The sequence below is a fragment of the Pseudophryne corroboree genome, chromosome 7, assembly GCF_028390025.1.
Source record: "Pseudophryne corroboree isolate aPseCor3 chromosome 7, aPseCor3.hap2, whole genome shotgun sequence".
NCBI classification, from domain to species: domain Eukaryota; kingdom Metazoa; phylum Chordata; class Amphibia; order Anura; family Myobatrachidae; genus Pseudophryne; species Pseudophryne corroboree.
This window is the reverse complement of record NC_086450.1, coordinates 291,178,886-291,204,211: the sequence shown is the minus strand read 5'-3', so window position 1 is coordinate 291,204,211 and position 25,326 is coordinate 291,178,886. Positions and strand designations below refer to the sequence as shown.

The 25,326-nt window shown below is 46.0% G+C and overlaps 1 protein-coding gene across 3 annotated transcripts in view; it reads left to right on the top strand.

Annotated features, from left to right (window-relative positions):
- The window catches only part of GTF3C1 (general transcription factor IIIC subunit 1), a 489,121-nt gene extending 467,795 nt beyond the window's left edge, over nt 1–21,326 (top strand). For all 3 annotated transcript variants that reach the window (XM_063934225.1, XM_063934223.1, XM_063934224.1), the window contains 2 exons: nt 10,701–10,890; nt 20,467–21,326. In XM_063934225.1, the coding sequence (XP_063790295.1) occupies nt 10,701–10,890; nt 20,467–20,676 (400 nt within the window). In that variant the 3' untranslated portion in view covers nt 20,677–21,326. The remainder of the gene's footprint in view (nt 1–10,700; nt 10,891–20,466) is intronic.
- The last annotated feature ends 4,000 nt before the right edge of the window (nt 21,327–25,326 follow it).

Below are 25,326 nucleotides of genomic sequence, written 5' to 3'. Positions count from 1 at the left end.
ACGGCTCCCTGACTCTCCCCTGCAGACCTGCTACAGAATCAGGGTAAAAAAGAGAAGGGGGGGCACTATTGGCAGCTAATAATAAAAACATCAGCTATAAAAGGGAGTAACACTTATATAAGGTTATCCCTGTATATATATATATATATATATATATATATATATATATATATATATATATATATAGCGCTTGGTGTGTGCTGGCAAACTCTCCCTCTGTCTCTCCAAAGGGCTGGTGGGGTCCTGTCCTCTATCAGAGCATTCCCGGTGTGTGTGCTGTGTGTCGGTACATGTGTGTCGACATGTATGAGGAGGAAAATGATGTGGAGGCGGAGCAATTGCCTGGGTTAGTGATGTCGCCCCCTAGGGAGTCGACACCTGACTGGATGATCGTATTTAAAGAATTACGTGACAATGTCAGCACTTTGCAAAAAACTGTTGACGACATGAGACAGCCGGCAAATCAATTAGTGCCTGTCCAGGCGTCTCAGACACCGTCAGGGGCCCTAAAACGCCCGTTACCTCAGTGGGTCGACACAGACCCAGACACAGATACTGAGTCTAGTGTCGACGGTGAGGAGACAAACGTAATGTCCAATAGGGCCACACGTTACATGATCACGGCAATGAAGGAGGCATTGAACATTTCTGACACTACAAGTACCACAAAGAAGGGTATTATGTGGGGTGTGAAAAAACTACCAATAGTTTTTCCTGAGTCAGATGAATTAAATGAGGTGTGTGATAAAGCGTGGGTTTCCCCCGACAAAAAACTGCTAATTTCTAATAAATTATTGGCACTATACCCTTTCCCGCCAGAGGTTAGGGCGCGTTGGGAAACACCCCCTAGGGTAGATAAAGCGCTCACACGTTTATCTAAACAAGTAGCGTTACCGTCTCCTGATACGGCCACCCTCAAAGAACCAGCTGATAGAAGGCTGGAAAATATCCTAAAAAGTATATACACACATACTGGTGTTATACTGCGACCAGCTAACGCTTCAGCCTGGATGTGCAGTGCTGGAGTCGCGTGGTCGGATTCCCTGACTGAAAATATTGATACCCTGGACAGGGACAATATATTGTTAACTATAGAGCATTTGAAGGATGCATTACCATATATGCGTGATGCACAGAGGGATATTTGCACCCTGGCATCAAGAGTAAGTGCTATGTCCATTTCTGCCAGAAGAGCATTATGGACGCGACAGTGGTCAGGGGATGCGGATTCCAAACGACATATGGAAGTATTGCCGTATAAAGGGGAGGAGTTATTTGGGGCTGGTCTATCGGACCTGGTGGCAACGGCTGGAAAGTCCACCTTTTTACCCCAGGTCACCTCACATCAGCAGAAAAAGACACCGTCTTTTCAAACTCAGTCCTTTCGTTCCCATAAGTACAAGCGAGCAAAAGGCCACTCATTTCTGCCCCAGGGCAGAGGAAGAGGAAAAAGACTGCACCATGCAGCCGCTTCCCAGGAGCAGAAGCCCTCCCCTGCTTCTGCCAAGTCTTCAGCATGACGCTGGGGCTTTACAAGCAGACTCAGAGACGGTGGGGGCCCGTCTCAAGAATTTCAACGCGCAGTGGGCTCACTCGCAAGTGGACCCCTGGATTCTACAGGTAGTATCGCAGGGGTACAAACTGGAATTCGAGGCGTTTCCCCCTCGCCGGTTCCTGAAGGCTGCTCTACCAAAGTCTCCCTCCGACAGGGAGGCAGTTTTGGAAGCCATTCACAAGCTGTATTCCCAGCAGGTGATAATCAAGGTACCCCTCCTACAACAAGGAAAGGGGTATTATTCCACGCTGTTTGTGGTACCGAAGCCGGACGGCTCGGTGAGACCCATTTTAAATCTGAAATCCTTGAACACTTACATAAAAAGGTTCAAATTCAAGATGGAGTCACTCAGAGCAGTGATAGCGAACCTGGAAGAAGGGGACTATATGGTGTCTCTGGACATCAAAGATGCTTATCTCCACGTCCCAATCTACCCTTCTCACCAAGGGTACCTCAGGTTTGTAGTACAAAACTGTCATTATCAGTTTCAGACGCTGCCGTTTGGGTTGTCCACGGCACCTCGGGTCTTTACCAAGGTAATGGCCGAAATGATGATTCTTCTTCGAAGAAAGGGCATCTTAATTATCCCTTACTTGGACGATCTCCTGATAAGGGCAAGGTCCAGGGAACAGTTAGAAGTCGGAGTAGCACTATCTCAGGTAGTGTTACGTCAGCACGGGTGGATCCTAAATATTCCAAAATCGCAGCTGATTCCAACGACACGTCTACTGTTCCTAGGAATGATTCTGGACACATTCTGGACACAGTCCAGAAGAAGGTGTTTCTCCCGGAGGAGAAGGCCAGGGAGTTATCCGAGCTAGTCAGGAACCTCCTAAAACCAGGCCAGGTGTCAGTGCATCAGTGCACGAGGGTCCTGGGAAAAATGGTGGCTTCTTACGAAGCGATTCCATTCGGAAGATTCCATGCAAGAACGTTTCAGTGGGATCTACTGGACAAATGGTCCGGATCGCATCTTCAGATGCATCAGCGGATAACCCTGTCGCCAAGGACAAGGGTGTCTCTTCTGTGGTGGCTGCAGAGTGCTCATCTACTAGAGGGCCGCAGATTTGGCATTCAGGATTGGATCCTGGTGACCACGGATGCCAGCCTGAGAGGCTGGGGAGCAGTCACACAGGGAAGAAATTTCCAGGGCTTGTGGTCAAGCATGGAAACATCTCTTCATATAAACATTCTGGAACTAAGGGCCATTTACAATGCCCTAAGTCAAGCGAAACCCCTGCTTCAGGGTCAGGCGGTATTGATCCAATCGGACAACATCACGTCAGTCGCCCACGTAAACAGACAGGGCGGCACGAGAAGCAGGAGGGCAATGGCAGAAGCTGCAAGGATTCTTCGCTGGGCGGAAAATCATGTGATAGCACTGTCAGCAGTGTTCATGATGGCGTCCCGTCTAAACAAAAAACTAGACAGGTATTGCGCCAGGTCAAGGGACCCTCAGGCAATAGCGGTGGACGCTCTGGTAACACCGTGGGTGTACCAGTCAGTGTATGTGTTCCCTCCTCTGCCTCTCATACCAAAAGTACTGAGAATCATAAGAAGGAGAGGAGTAAGAACTATACTCGTGGTTCCGGATTGGCCAAGAAGGACTTGGTACCCGGAACTTCAAGAGATGCTCACGGAAGACCCGTGGCCTCTACCTCTAAAAAAGGACCTGCTCCAGCAGGGGCCTTGTCTGTTCCAAGACTTACCGCGGCTGCGTTTGACGGCATGGCGGTTGAACGCCGGATCCTGAAGGAAAAAGGCATTCCAGATGAAGTCATCCCTACCCTGGTCAAGGCCAGGAAGGACGTAACCGCAAAACATTATCACCGCATTTGGCGAAAATATGTTGCGTGGTGTGAGGCCAAGAAGGCCCCTACAGAGGAATTTCAACTGGGTCGTTTCCTCCATTTCCTGCAAACAGGACTATCTATGGGCCTAAAATTAGGGTCCATTAAGGTTCACATTTCGGCCCTGTCGATTTTCTTCCAGAAAGAACTGGCTTCAGTGCCTGAAGTTCAGACATTTGTAAAAGGGGTACTGCATATACAGCCTCCTTTTGTGCCTCCAGTGGCACCTTGGGATCTCAATGTTGTGTTGAGTTTCCTAAAGTCACATTGGTTTGAACCACTCACCACTGTGGACTTAAAATATCTCACATGGAAGGTGACGATGCTGTTAGCCCTGGCTTCAGCCAGGCGTGTGTCAGAATTGGCGGCTTTATCATATAAAAGCCCTTACTTAATTTTTCATTCTGACAGGGCAGAATTGAGGACTCGTCCTCAATTTCTACCTAAGGTGGTTTCTGCATTTCACATGAACCAACCTATTGTGGTACCTGCGGCTACTAGGGACTTGGAGGACTCTAAGTTGCTTGATGTTGTCAGGGCCCTGAAAATATATGTTTCCAGGACGGCTGGAGTCAGAAAATCTGACTCGCTGTTTATCCTGTATGCACCCAACAAACTGGGTGCTCCTGCTTCTAAGCAGACGATTGCTCGTTGGATTTGTAGTACAATTCAGCTTGCACATTCTGTGGCAGGCCTGCCACAGCCAAAATCGGTAAAAGCCCATTCCACAAGGAAGGTGGGCTCATCTTGGGCGGCTGCCCGAGGGGTCTCGGCTTTACAACTTTGCCGAGCAGCTACTTGGTCAGGGGCAAACACGTTTGCTAAATTCTACAAATTTGATACCCTGGCTGAGGAGGACCTGGAGTTCTCTCATTCGGTGCTGCAGAGTCATCCGCACTCTCCCGCCCGTTTGGGAGCTTTGGTATAATCCCCATGGTCCTTACGGAGTCCCAGCATCCACTAGGACGTCAGAGAAAATAAGATTTTACTTACCGATAAATCTATTTCTCGTAGTCCGTAGTGGATGCTGGGCGCCCATCCCAAGTGCGGATTGTCTGCAATACTTGTATATAGTTATTGTTACAAAAATTCGGGTTATTATTGTTGTGAGCCATCTTTTCAGAGGCTCCCTTTCGTTTTATCATACTGTTAACTGGGTTCAGATCACGAGGTGTACGGTGTGATTGGTGTGGCTGGTATGAGTCTTACCCGGGATTCAATATCCTTCCTTATTATGTACGCTCGTCCGGGCACAGTATCCTAACTGAGGCTTGGAGGAGGGTCATAGGGGGAGGAGCCAGTGCACACCACCTGATCCTAAAGCTTTTATTCTTGTGCCCTGTCTCCTGCGGAGCCGCTATTCCCCATGGTCCTTACGGAGTCCCAGCATCCACTACGGACTACGAGAAATAGATTTATCGGTAAGTAAAATCTTATTTTCTCTTACGTCCTAGAGGATGCTGGGGTCCACATTAGTACCATGGGGGGGATGTACCAAAGCTCCCAGAACAGGAGGGAGAGCACGGAGGCTCCAGCAGAACTGATTGACTGAACTTCAGATCATCAGAGGCCAAAGTATCGAACTTGTAAAACTTTGCAAACGCGTTCGACCCAGACCAAGTTGCAGCTCGGCAAAGTTGCACTGTCGAGACACCCCGGGCAGCCGCCCAGCAAGACCCCACCTTACGAGTAGAGTGGGCCTTAACAGATTTTGGACATGGCAGTTCTGTTGTAGAATAAGCATGCTGGATAGTGAACCGAATCCAGACAGAAATAGTCTGCTTAGAAGCAGGACACACAATTTTCTTGGGATCATATAGGACAAACAGAGAGTCCGACTTTCTGTGACGAGAAGTTCTCTTCAGATATATCTTCAGAGCCCTTACAACATCCAAGGACTTTGATGTAATTGAGGAGTCAGTAGCCACTGGCACCACAATAGGTTGGTTGATATGAAATGCCGACACAACTTTCGGAAGAAACTGCTGACGTGTCCGGAGCTCAACACTATCTTCGTGGAAGATCAAGTAAGGGCTTTTACAGGATAATGCCCCCAATTCGGACACGCGTCTAGCAGAAGCTAAGGCCAACAACGTGACCGCCTTCCTTGTAAGAAATTTGACCTCAACTTCCTGTAGAGGCTCAAACCAATCCGACCGGAGGAACTGCAACACCACATTAAGGTCCCAAGGCGCCGGAGGCGGTACAAAGGGAGGTTGGATGTGCAGAACTCCCTTCAAAAAGTCTGAACTTCAGGGAGGGCAGCCAATTGTTTCTGAAAGAAAATGGATAGGGCCGAAATCTAGACCTTCACAGATCCTAACCTCAGGCCCATAGCCACACCTGCTTGCAGGAAGAGGAGAAAACGTCCGAGTTGAAACTCCACCGTAGGAGACTTCTTGGATTCACACCAAGAGACCTATTTCTTCCAAATACGATGGTAATGTTTAGGCGTTACCCCTTTCCTAGCCTGTATGAGGGTAGGAATGACCTTTTTCAGAATGCCCTTTCCGAACAAGTATCAGGCGCTCAACTTCCATGCCGTCAGATGTAGCCGCTGTATGTCTTGATAGGCGAACGGCCCCTGTTGCAGCAGGTCCTCCCGAAGAGGAAGAGGCCATCGGTTCTTCTTGCAGTAGATTCAGAAGGTCTGCGTACCAAGCCCTTCTCGGCCAGTCTGGAGCAATGAGGATCGCTTGAACCCTTGTTCTCCTTATGAGCTTTAGGATTCTTGGGATGAGTGGGAGTGGTGGAAACACGTACACTGACTGGAACACCGACGGAGACACCAGGGCGTCCACTCCCACTGCCTGTGGGTCCCTCGACCTGGAACAATAACGCCGAAGCTTCTTGTTGAGACGAGAGGCCATCATGTCTACTCCCCTGGATGGAGATCGTGTCTGCTGAGGAAGTCTGCTTCCCAGTTGTCTACTCCCGGAATGAAGATGGCTGACAGCGCCAATGCGTGTTTTTCTGTCCAGAGGAGTATTCTTGTCACCCCTGATATTGCCGCTCTGCTCTTCGTTCCGCCCTGTGGTTTATGTAAGCCACTGTTGTTACGTTGTCCGACTGCACTTAAATGGCCCGATTTCTTAGAAGAGGGGCCGCCTGAAGAAGACCGTTGTAGACGGCTCTTAGTTTAAGGATATTGATGGGCAGGCCGGCTTCCAGGCTTGACCACCGTCCTTGGAAGGTTACTCGAGTGACTGCTCCCCAGCCCAGTAGGCTCACATCCGTGGTTAGAAGGACCCATTCTTGAATCCCGAACCTGTGGCCCTCCAGAAGGTGAGGTAATTGTAACCGCCAGAGGAGCGAAATCCTACGGCAACAGACAAATTCTCTGGTGCATGTGGAGATGGGATCCCAACCACTTGTCCAGGAGATCCAGTTGGAAGGTCCGAGCGTGGAACCCTCCCGTACTGGAGAGCCTCGTTAGAGGCCACCATTTTTCCCAACAGGCGAATGCATTGATGAACCGACATCCGGGCTGGCTTCAGAACATCCCGGACCATAGTTTGTATAACCAACGCCTTTTCCTGCGGAAGAAACACCTTCTGCACTTCTGTGTCCAGGATCATTCCCAGAAAGGACAACCTCTGGGTTGGTTCCAAATGTGACTTTGGAAGGTTCAGAATCCAACCATGACTGGAGCAGTCGTGCTGTGAGAACAATGGACTGCAGCAGCTCTTCTCCTTGGACGATGCCTTTATCAGCAGATCGTCCAGATATGGAATGATGTTCACCCCTTGTTTGCGGAGGAAAACCATAATTTCTGCCATCACCTTGGTAAACACCCTTGGTGCTGTGGAGAGGCCGAATGGCAGGGTCTGGAACTGGAAATGACAGTCCAGCTAAGCGAAACGGAGATAAGCCTGATGCGGCAGCCAGATCGGAATGTGGAGGTACGCATCCTTGATATCTAGGGATACCAGGAATTCCCCCTCTTCCAGACCTGATTTCACCTCCCTGAGAGACTCCATCTTGAACTTGAATTCCTTTAGAAAGGGGTTCAATGATTTTAGGTTCAGAATGGGCCTGACCGAACCATCCGGTTTCGGTACCACGAGAAGGTTCGAATAGTAACCAGTGGCCTGCGCAGAAGGAGGAACTGGCACAATGACCTGTGCCTCCACTAGCTTTTGGACAGCTTCTTGTAGTACAGTGCTGTCTGCCAACAGTGTTGGTAAGCCTGATTTGAAAAAACGATGAGGGAGACTTTGAAATTCCAACCTGTATCCCTGGGATACAATATCTATCACCCAGGGATCCATGCCGGACGATACCCAGACGTGACTGAAGTGTCTGAGTCTCGATCCCACCGGCCCTACCTCCAGGCCGCGCGGTCCACTGTCATGCAGAGGACTTTGGCGTACCTGAAGCAGGCTTTTGTTCCTGGGAACCTGCAGCGGCAGGTTTCTTGGACTTAACTCAACCTCCCCTAAAGAAGATATTGGACGGTCTGACCTTTCTAGGCTTGTTAGTCCGAAAGGACTGTGTTGCAGATGAAGAGAAGGATTTCTTCGGAGCAGGTGCTGCTGAGGGAAGAAACGGAGACTTACCTGCTGTAGCCATGGATATCCACACGTCTAGAGCTTCCCCAAAGAGAGCCTGATCTGTATAGGGTGGGGACTCCACACTTTTTCTGGATTCCGCGTCGGCCGACCACTGGCGCAGCCACAGTCCCCGACGAGCTGAAACAGACATGGAAGAGATTCCCGCAGCCATGGAACCCAGGTCTTTCATGGATTCTACCATAAAACCTGCTGAATCATGTATGTTGCGTAAAAATAATGCAACATTATCCCTATCCATCGTATCCAAATCCTCAAGTAAGGTAGCCGACCACTTTACTATTGCCTTTGCAATCCATGCACTAGCAATAGTGGGACGTAATATGGCCCCTGAAGCAGTGTACATTGATTTAAGTGTGTTATCAATTTTTCTATCAGCTGGCTCCTTTAAGGCAGTAGATCCTGGAACAGGCAAAACCACCTTCTTTGAGAGTCTGGACACAGATGCGTCAACAATCGGTGGGTTTTCCCATTTTTTCCTATCCTCCTCAGGGAAAGGAAATGCCACCTGTACCCTTTTAGGGACCTGGAATTTTTTCTCAGGGTTTTCCCATCTCAAATATACTGTAGCATTCAATTCCTTTGATACAGGGAAGGTTACCGAGGCTTTTTTATTTTCATTGAAAAAGGCCTCCTCAACCTGCTCAGGTGTGGTATCATTAATAATCAACACATCCCTGATAGCCTCTATCAACAATTGCACCCCCTATGCAAGAGATGTGGACCCCCGCAACACATCCCCATCACCGTCTGTGGTGTCAGAATCGGTATCCTTGTCGTCTTGTGTGACATGCACAAGCGCACGCTTATGGGGGTATATAGCAGAGCGTCCTGAGGTACCAGAAACCAGCCGTACTGCCATAGAGCTCTGTAATACCTGGGTTGCAGATTCATTACTTGCAACCCTGTCTGAAATCTGAGAAATCAAAGATTTGATAGAGGAAAACCACTCAGGTTCCCTTGCTGGTATCTGTGCTTAACCAGTGCTATCCTGATTACATGGAATGGGATCATCCTGGGAGGACAAATCCTCCGCAGCATATGACACAGTGTCCCTGGACCTAGCTAAAGGAGACCACCAAACACTATATATATATATATATATATATATATTTATATATATATATTTATATATATATATATATATTTATATAATATATTTATATATATATATATATATATTTATATATATATTTATATATTTATATATACACACACACACACACGTACACACGTGAGGGCAGACAGAGTTTCACCCCCAAGAATGCCAATAGAGACATAGAGATTGGAGCCAACCCACACACATCGCTTTTACCAAAGGGAGATCCCTTGTCAGCGCTGACTTTGCACCTTAATAGGACACACAGTTATATTACAGCCTCCCCCCCTTCCCCCTTTTACAACCCCCTGGTACAGTTTACAGATAGCTGGAGTTGCTGTTGAGGGACTTGATTCTCCTTCTCAGCGCTGTGCAGGCAGGAAAATGGCACTGAAATGCTGCTGGGTCTGCTCTGAGGAGAAGCTCCGCCACCTTAATGGCGCTGTCTTCCTGCTCTTCATGGATTATACTGGCCTGAGGAATTAGTGCTGGCTGAGATCCGGGGACCCCAACAGACTTCTGGAACAGTGTAGGGTGTCGCGCTGGCTCAGGGTGTCCCTCACAGCACTGCACCATGTACCGCTGAGCCATCCCCGGAGCGCAGTTAATACTGCGTTCCTACCCTGTGCCGCCATCTTTACACCGATCCCCAGCAAGGCGGACACTGCTCCCCCTCCTCAGTCCCACGCTGCAGGGAGGCTGTTGCCAGCAGCCTCCCTGTAAATTAATAAACTCTAAAAAAATAACTTTTTCTAGGAAAACTCAGGAGAGCTCCCCTAGCTGTGACCGGCTCCTCCGGGCACCTTTTCTAAACTGAGTCTGGTAGGAGGGGCATAGAGGGAGAAGCCAGCCCACACTCTCAAACCCTTAAAGTGCCAGTGGCTCCTGGTGGACCCGTCTATACCCCATGGTACTACATCCTCTAGGACGTAAGAGAAAACAGAAGTGTGACATGCTTTCACGTCCACAAAACTGGCATCAGTCAGGGTCCCAATCTCCTGGATTTCCGGCGCTTGGAGGTGATATCATCTCCAAGCGTCAGCAGACGAGACATTGCAGTACCCGTGTGCAGTGTAAATGGCTCAGACCTCGGAGTCATCCAGGTTGGAGCCACAGTGTGTACAGGGTCTGTCCCGGATTGGAGCCATGTTCCAAATCGCAGGTCAGACCCGGGTTTTAGATGGAAAGGGGGTATTACTTTACTTCCAAATCAAAAACAGGCCCAATGTTGCACAGTGCTGCCCCTATTGCTCTGTGCCATGGATGCAATCCTCGGTATATACTCTATTGGACTGTGTAGGGTAGATGTGTTTTGTAAATACCTGTACTAGGTAATTCTGTGACTGCTGTTCTTTTTTTCACAGCTTTTGTGGAACATTCACCATGATATTGTTCTCCTTATAGTGAAGAAATGCATCAGATATTGTTTCCCTTCATACTAAACATGTTTCATTGAATAGAATAATATTGTATTATGCTTTTTTTATTGATTACAGTTTAGTGCAAGTGTTTTCAATATGCAGCATCATTCTTCACCTGACTCAACTATAATGTTGACCATTTAAACCAAAAAGTCATGAATTCCAACACCCCCCAAAAAAATGTTGTCTTTTTTTTTCTTCTAGGGAATCTGATTGTTGCTTTCTTGGAAGACCGTGGAGGATTGTTAATGGCAGCTTAAATAAGCCTGTGTGCAAGGGGATGCTGGAAGCTGTATTGTACCAGATAATGACCAAGCCGGGGATTACAGAGAAGATCTTAATACAACATTACAATGACGTCCTGCAGCCTGTCATTATATTGGAGCTATTGCAGGTAAATTCTGGGTTGTTGTTTTTTTTATAAATATATATTTGGGAGCAAATTAAATCTTGGAAAGATTGAAATACACAATGCATACATGTGTACTTTGCATGGCTTGCCACTTGGTTTGACGGGTGGTATTCATGTGACCGCCGGTCTGCTGACCGACAGTCACATGACCTCCTCCACCATCCCGCCGGCTCAGTATCCCGATGGTCGGCATGCCGACCAACGGGGACTATTTCCACTCGTGGGTGTCCACGACACCCATAGAGTGGGAATGAGCCCGCAGCGTGGCGAGCGCAGCGTGGCGAGCGCAGCGAGCCCACAAGGGGCTTGCTGCACTCGTCCCTCCCCGCCAGGATCCCGGCGTCTGTATGCTGCCGGGATCCCGGCGTCGGTAAGCTGACCGGCGGTCAGGAGACCGCCGGTCAGCCATACTACACCCCTATGAGGAGACCATGACTGGCAATAAGGATTTGGGTGTTATCGGTTTTTACCTGAAACAAAGAAGAGTTTCCAGTAGGGCTTTTTAGTTAAGAGGGAAAGACAAAAAAATCCAATTTATAATCTTGTAAGTATGTAACATCTCCGCTCTGTTCTCTTTTAGTTATAAATACTGACTTTATAGTCAAACCGGGTGTAGTATGGGTATTCTGAGTCGGGTGCATCTCCCAATTTCAAAGTGACTGCGAATGTGTCTCAGTCAGAAAACATGGTATGCGCATCATGATGCATCCAAAGTAGCAAATTGGTGTGTCCGTGTCGCATCGCGTGCATACAGAAACTAACATGAAGTAGGAGTTATTTGCACGGAGTGTCTGTATCTGATGGGAGTGCTGTAGGCTTGCACTGTGATGTCAGTGCTTTGGATGGGTGTTTGAATGCAGTTGGGACACTTGTTTCAGGCTGATCTCGTGCATCCAGCATTGGGCTGGTGCAAGTCCAGTTTTAGTGCTGATGCATGAGCGATAAACACCCAGACAGAGCCTGATTCAGATGTAAGCTGGGTACACGCTACAATTATATCAACACACTATGTTGTTTCAGGGGCAAATAGGAATGACAACTCATGCAGTGTGTACCCACGATTGCTCGCTTCCGCAGGTCGTACGTGATATCGTCTGGTTGGCCGCGATGCACTGTCAATCAGAAGATATCGTGTACGATGCCATGCTTCTGAATGCCACATGGTAAGTTGCGTGGTCATACAACTGCATTGTACAATGTATACGGGCGGCATGATATGTCAGCTGGGAACGCATCTTTCTGATGTGTACCCTCCCATAGACACTAATGCAGTCGCAAGTTTGATTTTTTTTATTTTATTTTCTCTTATGTCCTAGAGGATGCTGGGGACTCCGTAAGGACCATGGGGTATAGACGGGCTCCGCAGGAGATAGGGCATCTAAAAAGAACTTTGACTATGGGTGTGCACTGGCTCCTCCCTCTATGCCCCTCCTCCAGACCTCAGTTAGATCTTGTGCCCAGAGGAGAATGGGTGCACTGCAGAGAGCTCTCCAGAGTTTTCTGTGGAAAAATAATTTTGTTAGGTTTTTTTATTTTCAGGGAGTCCTGTTGGCAACAGGCTCCCTGCATCGTGGGACCGAGGAGAGAGAAGCAGAGCTGGCTTGTCAAGTTGGGCTCTGTTTCTAAAGCTACTGGACACCATTAGCTCCAGAGGGAGTCGGAACACAGGTCTCACCTGGGGTTCGTCCCGGAGCCGCGCCGCCGTCCTCCTCACAGATGCCGAAGATGGAAGCCGGGTGAGTATGAGAAGGCAGAAGACATCATAGGCGGCAGAAGACATCAGATCTTCATGAGGTAAGGCGCGCAGCGGTAAGCTGCGCGCCATTGCTCCCATTCACACACACAGAGCAGCACTGAAGGGCGCAGGGGGGGGCGCCCTGGGCAGCAATAAACCTCACATTTGGGCACTGACAAGGTAGATTAGGCTGCTGGGCAGTAATTCTACGATCCCCCGCCATTTTCTATAAAAAAATCACCGGGACCGAAGCCCACCGTCGGGTGGGCGGAGCTTGATCCCCAGCACTAACCAGTGCCATTTTCTCCACAGAAGCTGCATGAGGAAAACGCTGGCTCCCTGGTCTCTCCCCTGCTGAACATTCAGGCTGGAAAAAAGAGGAGGGGGGCATTTTGAGCGCAGTGAGTGGGAATCTGGTCATTTTATATATATATATAAAAGCGCTATCTGGTCATATTTTTCCAGTGTTATTAAGCGCTGGGTGTGTGCTGGCATACTCTCTCTCTGTCCCTCCTAAGGGCTTGCTTGGCGTTTTGTCCCCTTATAGGTTAATCCCTGTGTGTGTGGGGTGTCGGTACGTGGTGTCGACATGTCTGAAGCGGAAGGCTTTTCCAAGGAAGAGGTGGAGCAAATGAGTGGTGTGTCCCCGTCGGTTGTGCCGACTCCAGATTGGATGGACATGTGGCATATGTTGAATGCAAGTGTGGCATCTTTACATAAAAAGCTTGATAAGGCTGATTTAGGGGGGACATCAGGGGGTCAATCCTCAGATTGGACCGACTCACAGGGCCCGTCGGGGTCTCAAAAGCGTCCCTTAACACAAGACACTACTACCGACACGGATTCTGATTCCAGTGTCGACTATGACGAAATAAAATTGCACCCTAGGGTGACTAAAACCATTCAGTGTATGATTGTGGCAATAAGGGATGTGTTGCATATTGTGGATGAACCCTCTGTCCCCGACACAAGGGTACACATGTTTAAGGAAAAGAAACAGATTATTAACTTTCCCACATCTCATGAATTAAATGAATTCTTTGGAAAAGCTTGGGAGACTCCGGATAAGAGACCGCAGATCCCCAAAAGAATTTATATGGCATACCCTTTCCCTAAGCAGGACAGGGAGATTTAGGAATCACCCCCCACTGTGGACAAAGCCCTGACGCGCTTGTCCAAGAAGGTGGCGCTACCGTCTCCTGACACAGCAGCCCTTAAGGACCCTGCAGATCGCAGGCAAGAAACTACCTTAAAGTGTATTTATTCTCATACGGGTGCTGTGCTAAGACCGACAATTGCGTCGGCATTGGTGTGTAGCGCAATTGCAGCTTGGACAGATGAGCTGACAGATCAATTTGATAATATGGATAAGGATACTATATTCCTAACTCTAGCCCATATTAAAGATGCGGTCTTATTTATGAGGGATGCTCAAAGGGACATTGGATTGCTAGCTTCTAGGGCCAATGCCATGTCTGTCTCAGAGAGAAGATTCTTATGGACTCGCCAATGGACGGGTGATGCGGATTCCAAGAAACATATGGAAGTACTACCCTACAAGGGTGATGTATTATTTGGGGATGGGCTGACGGACCTGGTTTCCACAGCCACAGCAGGTAAATCAAATTTTTTACCATATATTCCCCAACAGCAAAAGAAAGTAACACCCTATCAGATGCAGTCCTTTCGGTCGCACAAGTCCAAAAGAGGTCGGGGATCCTCTTTTCTCGCCAGAGGTAAGGGCAGAGGCAAGAGAGCACCTGCTTCGGCAGGTGCCCAGGAACCAAAGTCCTCCCCGGCTGCTCCAAAACCCACAGCATGACGCTGGGGCTCCCCTGAGGGAGTCCGCACCGGTGGGGGCACGTCTTCGACTTTTCAGTCAGGCCTGGGTCAGTTCGGACCTGAATCCCTGGGTGTTGGAAATAGTTTCCCAGGGTTACAAATTGGAATTCGAGGAGGTGCCCCCGCGCCGATTTTTCAAATTGGCCCTACCAGCTTCCACATCGGAAAGGGATGTAGTGTTAGCTGCAATTCAAACGCTGTGTATACAGCAAGTGATAATCAAGTTTCCCCTGCACCAGCAGGGAAGAGGTTACTATTCAACCCTATTTGTGGTCCCGAAACCGGACGGTTCGGTCAGACCTATTTTGAATCTGAAATCCCTAAACCTGTACATAAGAAGATTCAAATTCAAAATGGAATCTCTCAGAGCGATAATAGCCAACATGGAGGAGGGGGAGTTTATGGTGTCTCTGGACATAAAGGATGCATACCTTCATGTCCCCATATATGCCCCCAATCAGGAATACCTGAGATTCGCTGTACAGGATTGTCATTACCAATTTCAGACGTTGCCGTTTGGTCTCTCCACGGCCCCGAGGATTTTCACCAAGATAATGGCGGAAATGATGGTGGTCCTGCGCAAGCATGGAGTCACAATTATCCCATACTTGGACGATCTCCTGATAAAAACGAGATCAAGGGAGAAATTGCTGAACAGTGTGGCGCTCTCGTTGAGAGTGCTCCAGCAACACGGTTGGTTTCTAAATCTACCGAAGTCACAGTTGATTCCGACAACTCGACTACCGTTCCTAAGTATGATACTGGATACGGAACAAATGAAGGTCTTCCTCCCAATAGAGAAAGCCCAACACATACAGAACATGGTCAGAGACCTGCTAAAACCGAAAAGGGTGTCAGTTCACCAATGCACTCGAGTTCTGGGGAAAATGGTGGCGGCCTACGAGGCCATTCCCTTCGGCAGGTTCCATGCAAGGACTTTTCAATGGGACCTTCTGGACAAGTGGTCCGGGTCCCATCTGCACTTACATCGGAAAATAACTCTGTTCCCAGGGACCAGAGTGTCCCTCCTGTGGTGGTTGCAAAGTGCTCACCTCCTGGAGGGTCGCAGGTTCGGAATTCAGGATTGGATCCTGGTTACCACGGACGCGAGCCTCCGAGGATGGGGAGCGGTCACACAGGGAAAACATTTTCAGGGTCTTTGGTCAGACCAAGAGTCCTGTCTACACATCAATGTGTTGGAACTCAGGGCCATTTACAATGGCCTTCGACAAGCGGAGAGTTTTCTTCGAAACCTACCGGTTCTGATTCAATCAGACAATGTCACAGCAGTGGCTCATGTGAACCGCCAAGGCGGGACAAAAAGCAGAGTCGCAATGGCGGAAGCCACAAGGATCCTTCGCTGGGCGGAAGATCATGTAAGCGCTCTGTCAGCTGTCTTCATTCCGGGAGTGGACAACTGGGAAGCAGACTTCCTCAGCAGACACTATCTCCATCCAGGAGAGTGGGGACTTAATCAAGAAGTCTTTGCAGACGTAACACGTCTTTGGGGAACTCCTCAAATAGACATGATGGCGTCACGCCTCAACAAAAAACTTCAGAGGTACTGCGCCAGGTCTCGGGACCCTCAGGCAATAGCAGTGGACGCTCTGGTAACACCGTGGGTGTTCAAATCGGTCTACATGTTTCCTCCTCTTCCTCTCATCACAAAAGTGTTGAGGATCATAAGACGAAGAAGAGTACGAATGATACTCGTTGTCCCAGACTGGCCTCAAAGGGCCTGGTACTCGGATCTACAAGAGATGCTCACAGGAGATCCCTGGCCTCTTCCTCTGAGGGAAGACCTGTTGCAGCAGGGGCCCTGTGTATTTCAAGACTTACCGCGGTTACGTTTGACGGCATGGCGGTTGAACGCCGAATCCTAGCGAAAAAGGGGATTCCGGAAGAGGTCATCCCTACGTTAATAACGGCTAGGAAGGAGGTGACGATAAAACATTATCACCGTATCTGGCAAAAGTATGTGTCTTGGTGTGAGACCAAGAATGCACCTACGGAAGATTTTCATCTGGGTCGTCTTCTCCACTTCCTACAAACAGGAGTGGATATAGGCCTGAAATTAGGCTCTGTTAAGGTACAGATTTCGGCCCTCTCGATTTTCTTTCAGAAGGAATTGGCTTCTCTTGCAGAAGTCCAGACGTTTGTAAAGGGAGTGCTGCACATCCAGCCCCCTTTTGTGCCTCCAGTGGCACCATGGGACCTGAACGTGGTGTTGCAGTTCCTAAAATCACACTGGTTTGAACCGCTTAACAAGGTTGAGTTGAAATTTCTTACTTGGAAGGTGGTCATGTTGTTGGCCTTAGCATCAGCAAGGCGAGTGTCAGAATTGGCGGCTTTGTCACACAAGAGCCCCTACTTGATTTTTCATGTGGATCGAGCTGAATTGAGGACACGTCCGCAATTTTTGCCTAAAGTGGTTTCTTCGTTCCATATGAATCAACCTATTGTGGTGCCTGTGACTAGAATTGACCTGGAGGATTCCAGATCCCTGGACGTAGTCAGGGCCTTAAAAATTTATGTAGCCAGGACGGCTAGAATTAGGAAAACAGAGGCTCTGTTTATCCTGTATGCGGCCAAAAAGATTGGCGCTCCTGCTTCGAAGCAGACTATTGCTCGCTGGATCTGTAATACGATTCAGCAGGCTCACTCTACGGCTGGATTGCCGGTACCAAATTCGGTTAAGGCCCATTCCACTAGGAAGGTGGGCTCTTCTTGGGCGGCTGCCCGAGGCGTCTCGGCTTTACAACTTTGCCGAGTGGCGACTTGGTCGGGGTCAAACACTTTTGCTAAATTCTACAAGTTTGATACCCTGGCTGATGAGGACCTAGCGTTTGCTCAGTCGGTGCTGCAGAGTCATACGCACTCTCCCGCCCGATTGGATGCTTTGGTATAAACCCCATGGTCCTTACGGAGTCCCCAGCATCCTCTAGGACGTAAGAGAAAATAAGATTTTAAACCTACCGGTAAATCTATTTCTCCTAGTCCGTAGAGGATGCTGGGCGCCCGTCCCAGTGCGGAAACTCTGCAAGACTTGTATATAGTTGTTGCTTACATAAGGGTTGACATCGGTCTTGGACCGTTACTGTAGTTTGTTCATACTGTTAACTGGTTATGTATGTTCCAGGTTACATGGTATGATTGGTGTGGGCTGGTATGAATCTTGCCCTTGTATTGCTAAATCCTGCCTTGTATTGTCCATCTCCTCTGGGCACAGTTCTCTAACTGAGGTCTGGAGGAGGGGCATAGAGGGAGGAGCCAGTGCACACCCATAGTCAAAGTTCTTTTTAGGTGCCCTATCTCCTGCGGAGCCCGTCTATACCCCATGGTCCTTACGGAGTCCCCAGCATCCTCTACGGACTAGGAGAAATAGATTTACCGGTAGGTTTAAAATCTTATTTTTACCCAGCAACCATGTGAAAATTTCTAATGCCACAGCTGCCTGGAAATGTTCTGTGAATCCCACCAGCATCATCGCAGATCCAATACACTGTGTACAATGCACAGTGGTGGTCGCAGATCCTTCCATAGTCTGTGACCCTTTGGTTGCGCAGAATGGCCACTATTGGCATGTTTCGCTAGAACTCGCTAATTAGAAACCGCCTATAATATGGCACGCCCTGTATCCAACACTGATGCGAGACAGAGGGGCCTTTTGCCCAATTTTTGCAAAGCTTAGTCAGGATGTAATATTTATAGTATTTACTTACAGTAACTTGCCATAGAGACAGCTATTTTACCATGAGAGGAGACTTGGCACATCTATTGGCCTTATAGTTCATCATGTAGGGCTAGGTTAAGGATACCAACTTAAAGCTTATATTGCCCTGCATTAAAAGGTTTCTTCTTGTAAAAAGATCTATATTTGTAAAATGTTTTTGTATCCCTGGTACTACAAGCATTTTGCTTTCTGTCATAAATTAGAACAGCTGGAGATAAGGGCGCACAGGCTAAAGTACAGGTGAGTATTGTTTAAGCAAAGGCCCCCAGAAAGATTTATTGATTTAGTTTCATTCTAAAGTTATCACAAAAAATGGGGGGTGCTACCACGGACACAAAGACTACAATCACATGATTCAAGAAGAAGAGGAAAATGTCCAAAGTGTGGTGCACAAAAGATTACATAGTAGCTAAAATATAACTTGTATTAGTATTCTGAGTAAAAGATGTTCATAAAAAGCAAATAATTAATTTAAAAGAGAAAGTGTAGAAGTGTCAAAAGAGATGAAAATGTGTATTAAAAAATCGCTATATGTGAAAGACTCCAGGAAATATTTTTCTGAAGAAATTCAGGAAATAGAAGGAGAGAAAAGTATCTGTGCCCAGTATATTAATATATCATGATGTAATATCTAATCTTGGGTACAGTATGATCTCCAAAAAATATATCAATCACTATTAAGTCTATGGGACCTTATGGGTTCATTTTTGATATAACTTTACGTCTTAAGGTATGCCCTAATGGGTAGAATTCCCAATGTCCTCAAGGGGTGTCATGCACCTAGGTCTCTAAACCTCACAGTTAGACAAATCAGCTGGACACATCAGTTTTATGTCTATAATACATTAATAGGTGCTAGCGCCCACAGCTGAGCCTCTTGTGGATATATCCAAATACATACACAGGTGATAATTTAGATGTATTAGTTATGAATTGATCCACCTATAGGGCTCCAAAATTCCTCCTATCTCATGAAAATAGTGATGTGAATAGAAATTTCTCTCATATAAGGAGTATTATACTATGTACATAATTACCACATTCCAACACTTCTCTCCCTCAGTGTATTAGTTTAACCTGAGACTTGGGAGCTACCTATTATTCCACATCTCAGTGGTATAAAGATGGATATAATAATACTCCTTATATGGGAGAAATTTCTATTCACATCACTATTTTCATGAGATAGGAGGAATTTTGGAGCCCTATAGGTGGATCAATTCATAACTAATACATCTAAATTATCACCTGTGTATGTATTTGGATATATCCACAAGAGGCTCGGCTGTGGGCGCTAGCACCTATTAATGTATTATACACATAAAACTGATGTGTCCAGCTGATTTGTTTAACTGTGAGGTTTAGAGACCTAGGTGCATGACACCCCTTGAGGACATTGGGAATTCTACCCATTAGGGCATACCTTAAGACGTAAAGTTATATGAAAAATGAACCCATAAGGTCCCATAGACTTAATAGTGATTGATATATTTTTTGGAGATCATACTGTACCCAAGATTAGATATTACATCATGATATATTAATATACTGGGCACAGATACTTTTCTCTCCTATTTCCTGAATTTCTTCAGAAAAATATTTCATGGAGTCTTTTCACATATAGCGATTTTTTTAATACACATTTTCATCTCTTTTGACACTTCTACACTTTCTCTTTTAAATTAATTCTTCGCTTTTTATGAACATCTTTTACTCAGAATACTAATAAAAGTTATATTTTAGCTACTATGTAATTTTTTTGTGCACCACACTTTGGATAAATTAGAACAGGCCTCGTTTTCTAGATGCAGTGATCTAAAACCAGATGTCATGAAGCCAGCATACTGCTTCCATCTTAAATTAACCAATTGCAAGTTAACTTTCCATGTCTCCAGTCACTGATTCTGGCCTGGTTTTGTACAGGTCTCCGTTTCTTAATGCCTTATTTTAGGAAGCGCTTTAATCTTGTACTATTAAATCAATCTGATTGTCTAGTTCTGTAACAATCCCACGTTTGGGATTGTTATGGACTAGAAGTCTATGTTGAAACTTTGGAGCCCATTTATCAATGAGTTTGATTAATGATGCTCCAGCCAATCAGCTCCTGTTAAGTATTTGAAAAATGACTGTTGGGAGCTGATTGGCTGGAGCACCATTTATCGTATGCAACGAGTTTTAAATAGCTAAAACTCGTGGATATATGGACCACTGTGTATGGTAATAATTGCACTTTCTTTTTCTTCTCCAGGTACTTGAACAATTAGGTTGTATTAAAAAGTGCTACATTGAAAAGCCTGCAAAAGTCACTCTCTTCTCACAGTGCAGGATTCCACAAATGATTAAACATTCCAAACTCTCAGAGGACTTATCTACATTTTACGAACCTACTATTGACTGCACTGTGAGGCTTGGTGGGATTTTTCCTTCTGAAGTTAACTGGAATAAATGGGTTTTGTAAATGTATCGGTAGTTTATCTGCAGTGTCTGTATTTAATTTAGTATAACTTATCTTTCTAACTTTTAGTGTTCTTGTTCAATTACTATGAATTTTACATATATATCTCATTACAGTTGTTAATGTTATGTTTACCAGTAAAGAATATATATAGTCCCATTAGCTTCATTGTTAATAAAGTAGTATTTAAATAAAAAAAATATTCTGCTGTAGGTTGCAAAGCATGTTACTTATGACCGCCTGGGTATAAATTTGATAGCTTCTGTTTGGGTATTGGGCTGTGTCCTGAAGTCTAGCATACCTTGTGTAAGTGTCTGTAGCTGACATTTGAAGCGTATATAGACATATATCCTTCAGTCTTAAACATTAGAAAAAAGACTAGCGGCAGGATGTAATGGAGTCTGAGATCGCTGCACCTCCGGCGATAGCAGATGCCATTATATCCCGCCGTAAATGTGCACACAGACTTTGCATCACTGCTTAACTTCATAAGGCTCTTCCTATGCCATACTAAATATGGGCCAGTTTAATGAAAGACAACATAATAGGTTATTTAGGGATGTTTTTCCATTGTTTCTCGTACTGTCATTGAAGTTATAAAATGTACAATTCTTCAATACTGTGTAAAATGAAATAAAACTATTTTATTAGAATGTTTTTGAACACATTGCTTGGTTATTGGAATGGTACATGAGTGCTTTTAGTCACACAGTAACGGCCTGATTTGGAGTAAAAACAACAACAGAAAAGAGGCTGTATAATAGAGTAGTAGAATAGTAAAATGAACAATGTCGAGGAGCGAATTAAATTTCTCTAATTGAACAATTTAATAGAAAAATAAATAAAAACATACATGTCACATATAAGTTAAAAAGTATGAATTCATACACTTAATTAAGATAATGTTACCCTTCATAAACGTCTGGAACAAGAAGGTGTTTTAGCTGGAGTAGCAGGTAGAGTAGTTGCAATTCTTGGGTATTTTCAGTGATTGGAAAGCTATATGATCATCCTCCTGTATTCTGAATGTGACCATCCCACCCTCGGCTTTCCACTTGTGACAGTAGCTGCCTTCACTGCATTTGCACTAGTCCCCGTCCTTCATGCAAGAGATCTGACTGACTAGTCTGCAACTCTGTCTACATGCCCACCAGATGCTTTTTCCTTGTGCCCCATTGCCACCCAGAAACCCTCATGAGATGAGTACAAATTAATCACCTGCAAATGTTGTAAGGCGTATGTAGGCTGCAATGCAAATGCAGTAGCTAAAGACCACAATATCTGTCCACATATGGAATTCTATGACACTGAATCAGGCCCCATACTTCGCTGTGGTAGTGTCTATAAAAAGTAGCCTCCCTCCTTTGCCTTCACAGTTCCATTAATGTCTAGTACAAAATACCGACATTCATGTCGACAATGGTAAAATGGCGACATGTTAGAATATCAACATTTCATCCTGGTGGCCCAGCTGAAACTTACTTCTGGCAGTTGCAGCAGCGTCTTCCGGGTCCCGGCAGTCATGTGTTTGTCACTTCCTGGTCAGAGCAATTCTCCAATGTTCTGGTATGTCTTCGCTAACACTAATGAATACCTCCCTATCCGCAGCCTAACCCTAATGTCAACATTTCCCTGTTAACGTGTTGACTGCTGACATTGTGGTGTTTGACTACTTCCCTATCAGGACAGACTGCATATTACTTAACTAAGTATATATTTTTTGTATATAGTATGTTAATAATATGGATATTAGTAATTCTTCGTAGTTATATAAGACAGTAGTTTTTTTGTATAATGCTGAATTAACAATCTTTTTCTTGGGCTGAAGGCTCTTTGCGTTTTACTTTCTTGTAGTAAGAGTTTCTATTAGCGTGTGCCTCTTAGGTTTAATGACTTTAATTTAAGTAGCTTAACAGTACTAGCTCATCCAGTGAATAGTCTCATTACAGATGTTTCATATTTGCAGGATTTAGAATAAGATATTTTTGTGAGTTCAGATTATTGTGTTTAGGGGCCAGCACAGGTAGTACCCACCATCCTGTGCCTCCAGCCAAATAACTACAGTGCTAACTGCACCTTTCTGTGTGGTAATCTTTGGGTTCTGCTTTGCATATGACAGTTACATGATCATATACCCCATTAAGCATCTCTAGTAGACATTAACTGAAGGCTGGCCACACACGGAGCGATGTGTGCAGACGATGCGACAGAGCATCTGTGGGCCGAAATATCGGGTGGTCCCCACACACGGGGCGATCCGGTGGCCAGACGCTATGCCGGCCCTCCTCCGCATAACGCTGCATGGGATCGTCTGCCCGCATCACTGATCATTTGAATATGCAGAAAGTTCAGAGATGCGGGTGTGCGCAATAGACGACATCATACCTACACACGGAACGCTATAGCTGCTATGCTGTTCCAATTCATCAGATCAGCAGCTACATTGTGCCGTGTGTGGGGGCCTAAGACTTGTAATAACAGAGACCTTCTGTAGTTCTTTCTCCGGCTGGGTCCACAGGTTATCCACATGATAACATTGGGATATGCTTGAGCATCAGCGGATTGGCACCAAATCGATCACGAGCTTTGTGGCCTCCCAGGATGCACCGGGCTTGTCCATATAATCCCGCCCACCGACTCAGTCAAATCAGTGTTTTGTTTGGTGCGGCAGGAGTCGGACCATGGTCACAGGGCTGCTGTGTTTAGCAGCCTGTCAAAGTCAGAAAAATATCTCTATGCACACTACCATATTTGCACCTCACACAGGTCCGTGCTGCGCATGCGTACGCTCTCCCGTACGTGCGCATACTCACAGTCGCGGGCACCCGCAGGCGCATGGTATGCGTATTTACGGTAGAGTTTATGCGATCGTAGCGTGCGACTCAATCATTACATATTTTCACTAATAATGTATTTTGTAGATTATGGTCCCTTTTGATAGATTCTGAAAGTTTGGTTAATATAGAATGTTCATGAACAGAGAAATCCCTCTTTGTTTGATACGAAGGGTCAGACAGGAGTAATACAGTGGTGTTTAGTATCCATCGGAAGAATATTTAATTAGAAATATTCCGGTGTTGGTTTGAAGCAGATCAATCGCTCGTGCGAATAGTTATGGACATAAGAAGTTTATGAACATTTACTTTATTTGCACTTTATTACCCATGCGGCGGGAAACCCAGTTTCCCTCCCACCTGAGCTGTTGGAAATAGTCACAGCCCACCTGTATGAATCAACCTATGACCTTTTGTTATAATGCGAAGCCGAATTCCTGTGTCCAATGAACAATAAGATTGTAGGGACCATTGAATTGCATTGTGTGTGGGGCATAAATAGGCGAGCCGACCATATCCAACTTCACTCTCTTCAACGGTTCTCATTGCTGATAATCGGGAGCTGGATATCGAGGCGCATGCGATCGTTCCCCTTGTGCGTAAGTTTTCTCCGTAATCATATTGTCTTACTGTGAGCCATCTCTCTATCTCTCTCTCTCCCTCCTCTATCTCTCTCTTATTTTCCCTTTATTGTATTGTATTGTATTTCCTGTGTAGTTATCTGGTTAGTTGGTTTATGTTATATTGTAGTGTATCATTTGTACTGTGATTCCTTTTGCAAGTATAATAGTTATAATACATATAATAGGTTTTGGACCCTAAGCCCAGGTATCTGTGTATTCTTTATAGGGTTAAGTATTCTCTGAGCGTCGGTGACGCTCAAGCAGCTTTGTAGTTAATCAGGTTACACCAGGTTGCACTTACACTCTGTCTCTACACTAAGGTATACTGTGTATCTCATTGTTAAAGGTATAGATATAAAGGTTTTAACGTTGTAAGCGTCTGCACCGCTGGTGATCTCCTCGTGGTCCCGAGCGTACGCTACGCTATAGCGAATCATTACGTTAGTCGGCAGCCAATAGCGTGCCTGCCTGTGATCACTGGGCCATAAGCGAACGTGACGCTTGAGCGTCTCGACTACGGTTGAGCGATCGCTACACAACTTGCGTACCCTTACGGTACTTCTAACGTAGATAGCGTACAGTGTTCTTAGACCTCTTAAAGTGTTTTATATACGATAAATATTCAGCTTTATCAATTGGGGGCTCGTCCGTCCTTCACATATCTGCACTAGGTAGATCAGCAGACATTATCCCTCAGCAAAGGGCGGGAGGTTGTATCCCTCGTAGTGCTGACGGGATAAGCGTCTGCTTCGCTTAGGTAAAGAGTGCTGAAGGAATCCGGGAACCGGAGGTAAGAACAAAACGCTAGTGTCTTTTAAAACTGTTTATTTTTCTGTCTTGCGTACACACGCACACATATATATATCTGCATTTCTTTTTCATTTTCGTATATCACTCTCCTGTCTGCCAGTTTTATAGTTGATAGAAGTGCTAAAAGAGATTTGCCGTTATTTCATAGTTTAAGAGTAAAGGTAATATAGTTAAAAGATAGACAAACACACAGTTTTGCCTGGGAGATAAGGCGAAGTCAGTGTGTTGTGTGGTAGATGATCAAGGATCATCTACATTGATAAAAGTGTAAATTGTGTTACGGTGGATCTTTGCTTTGCGTATACGTGTCTCTAACAAAGACTTGCGTACGCAATCCAAAGGCCGACGCACGCAGCGTACGTTACGCAACGGAGCGTCCGGTTACG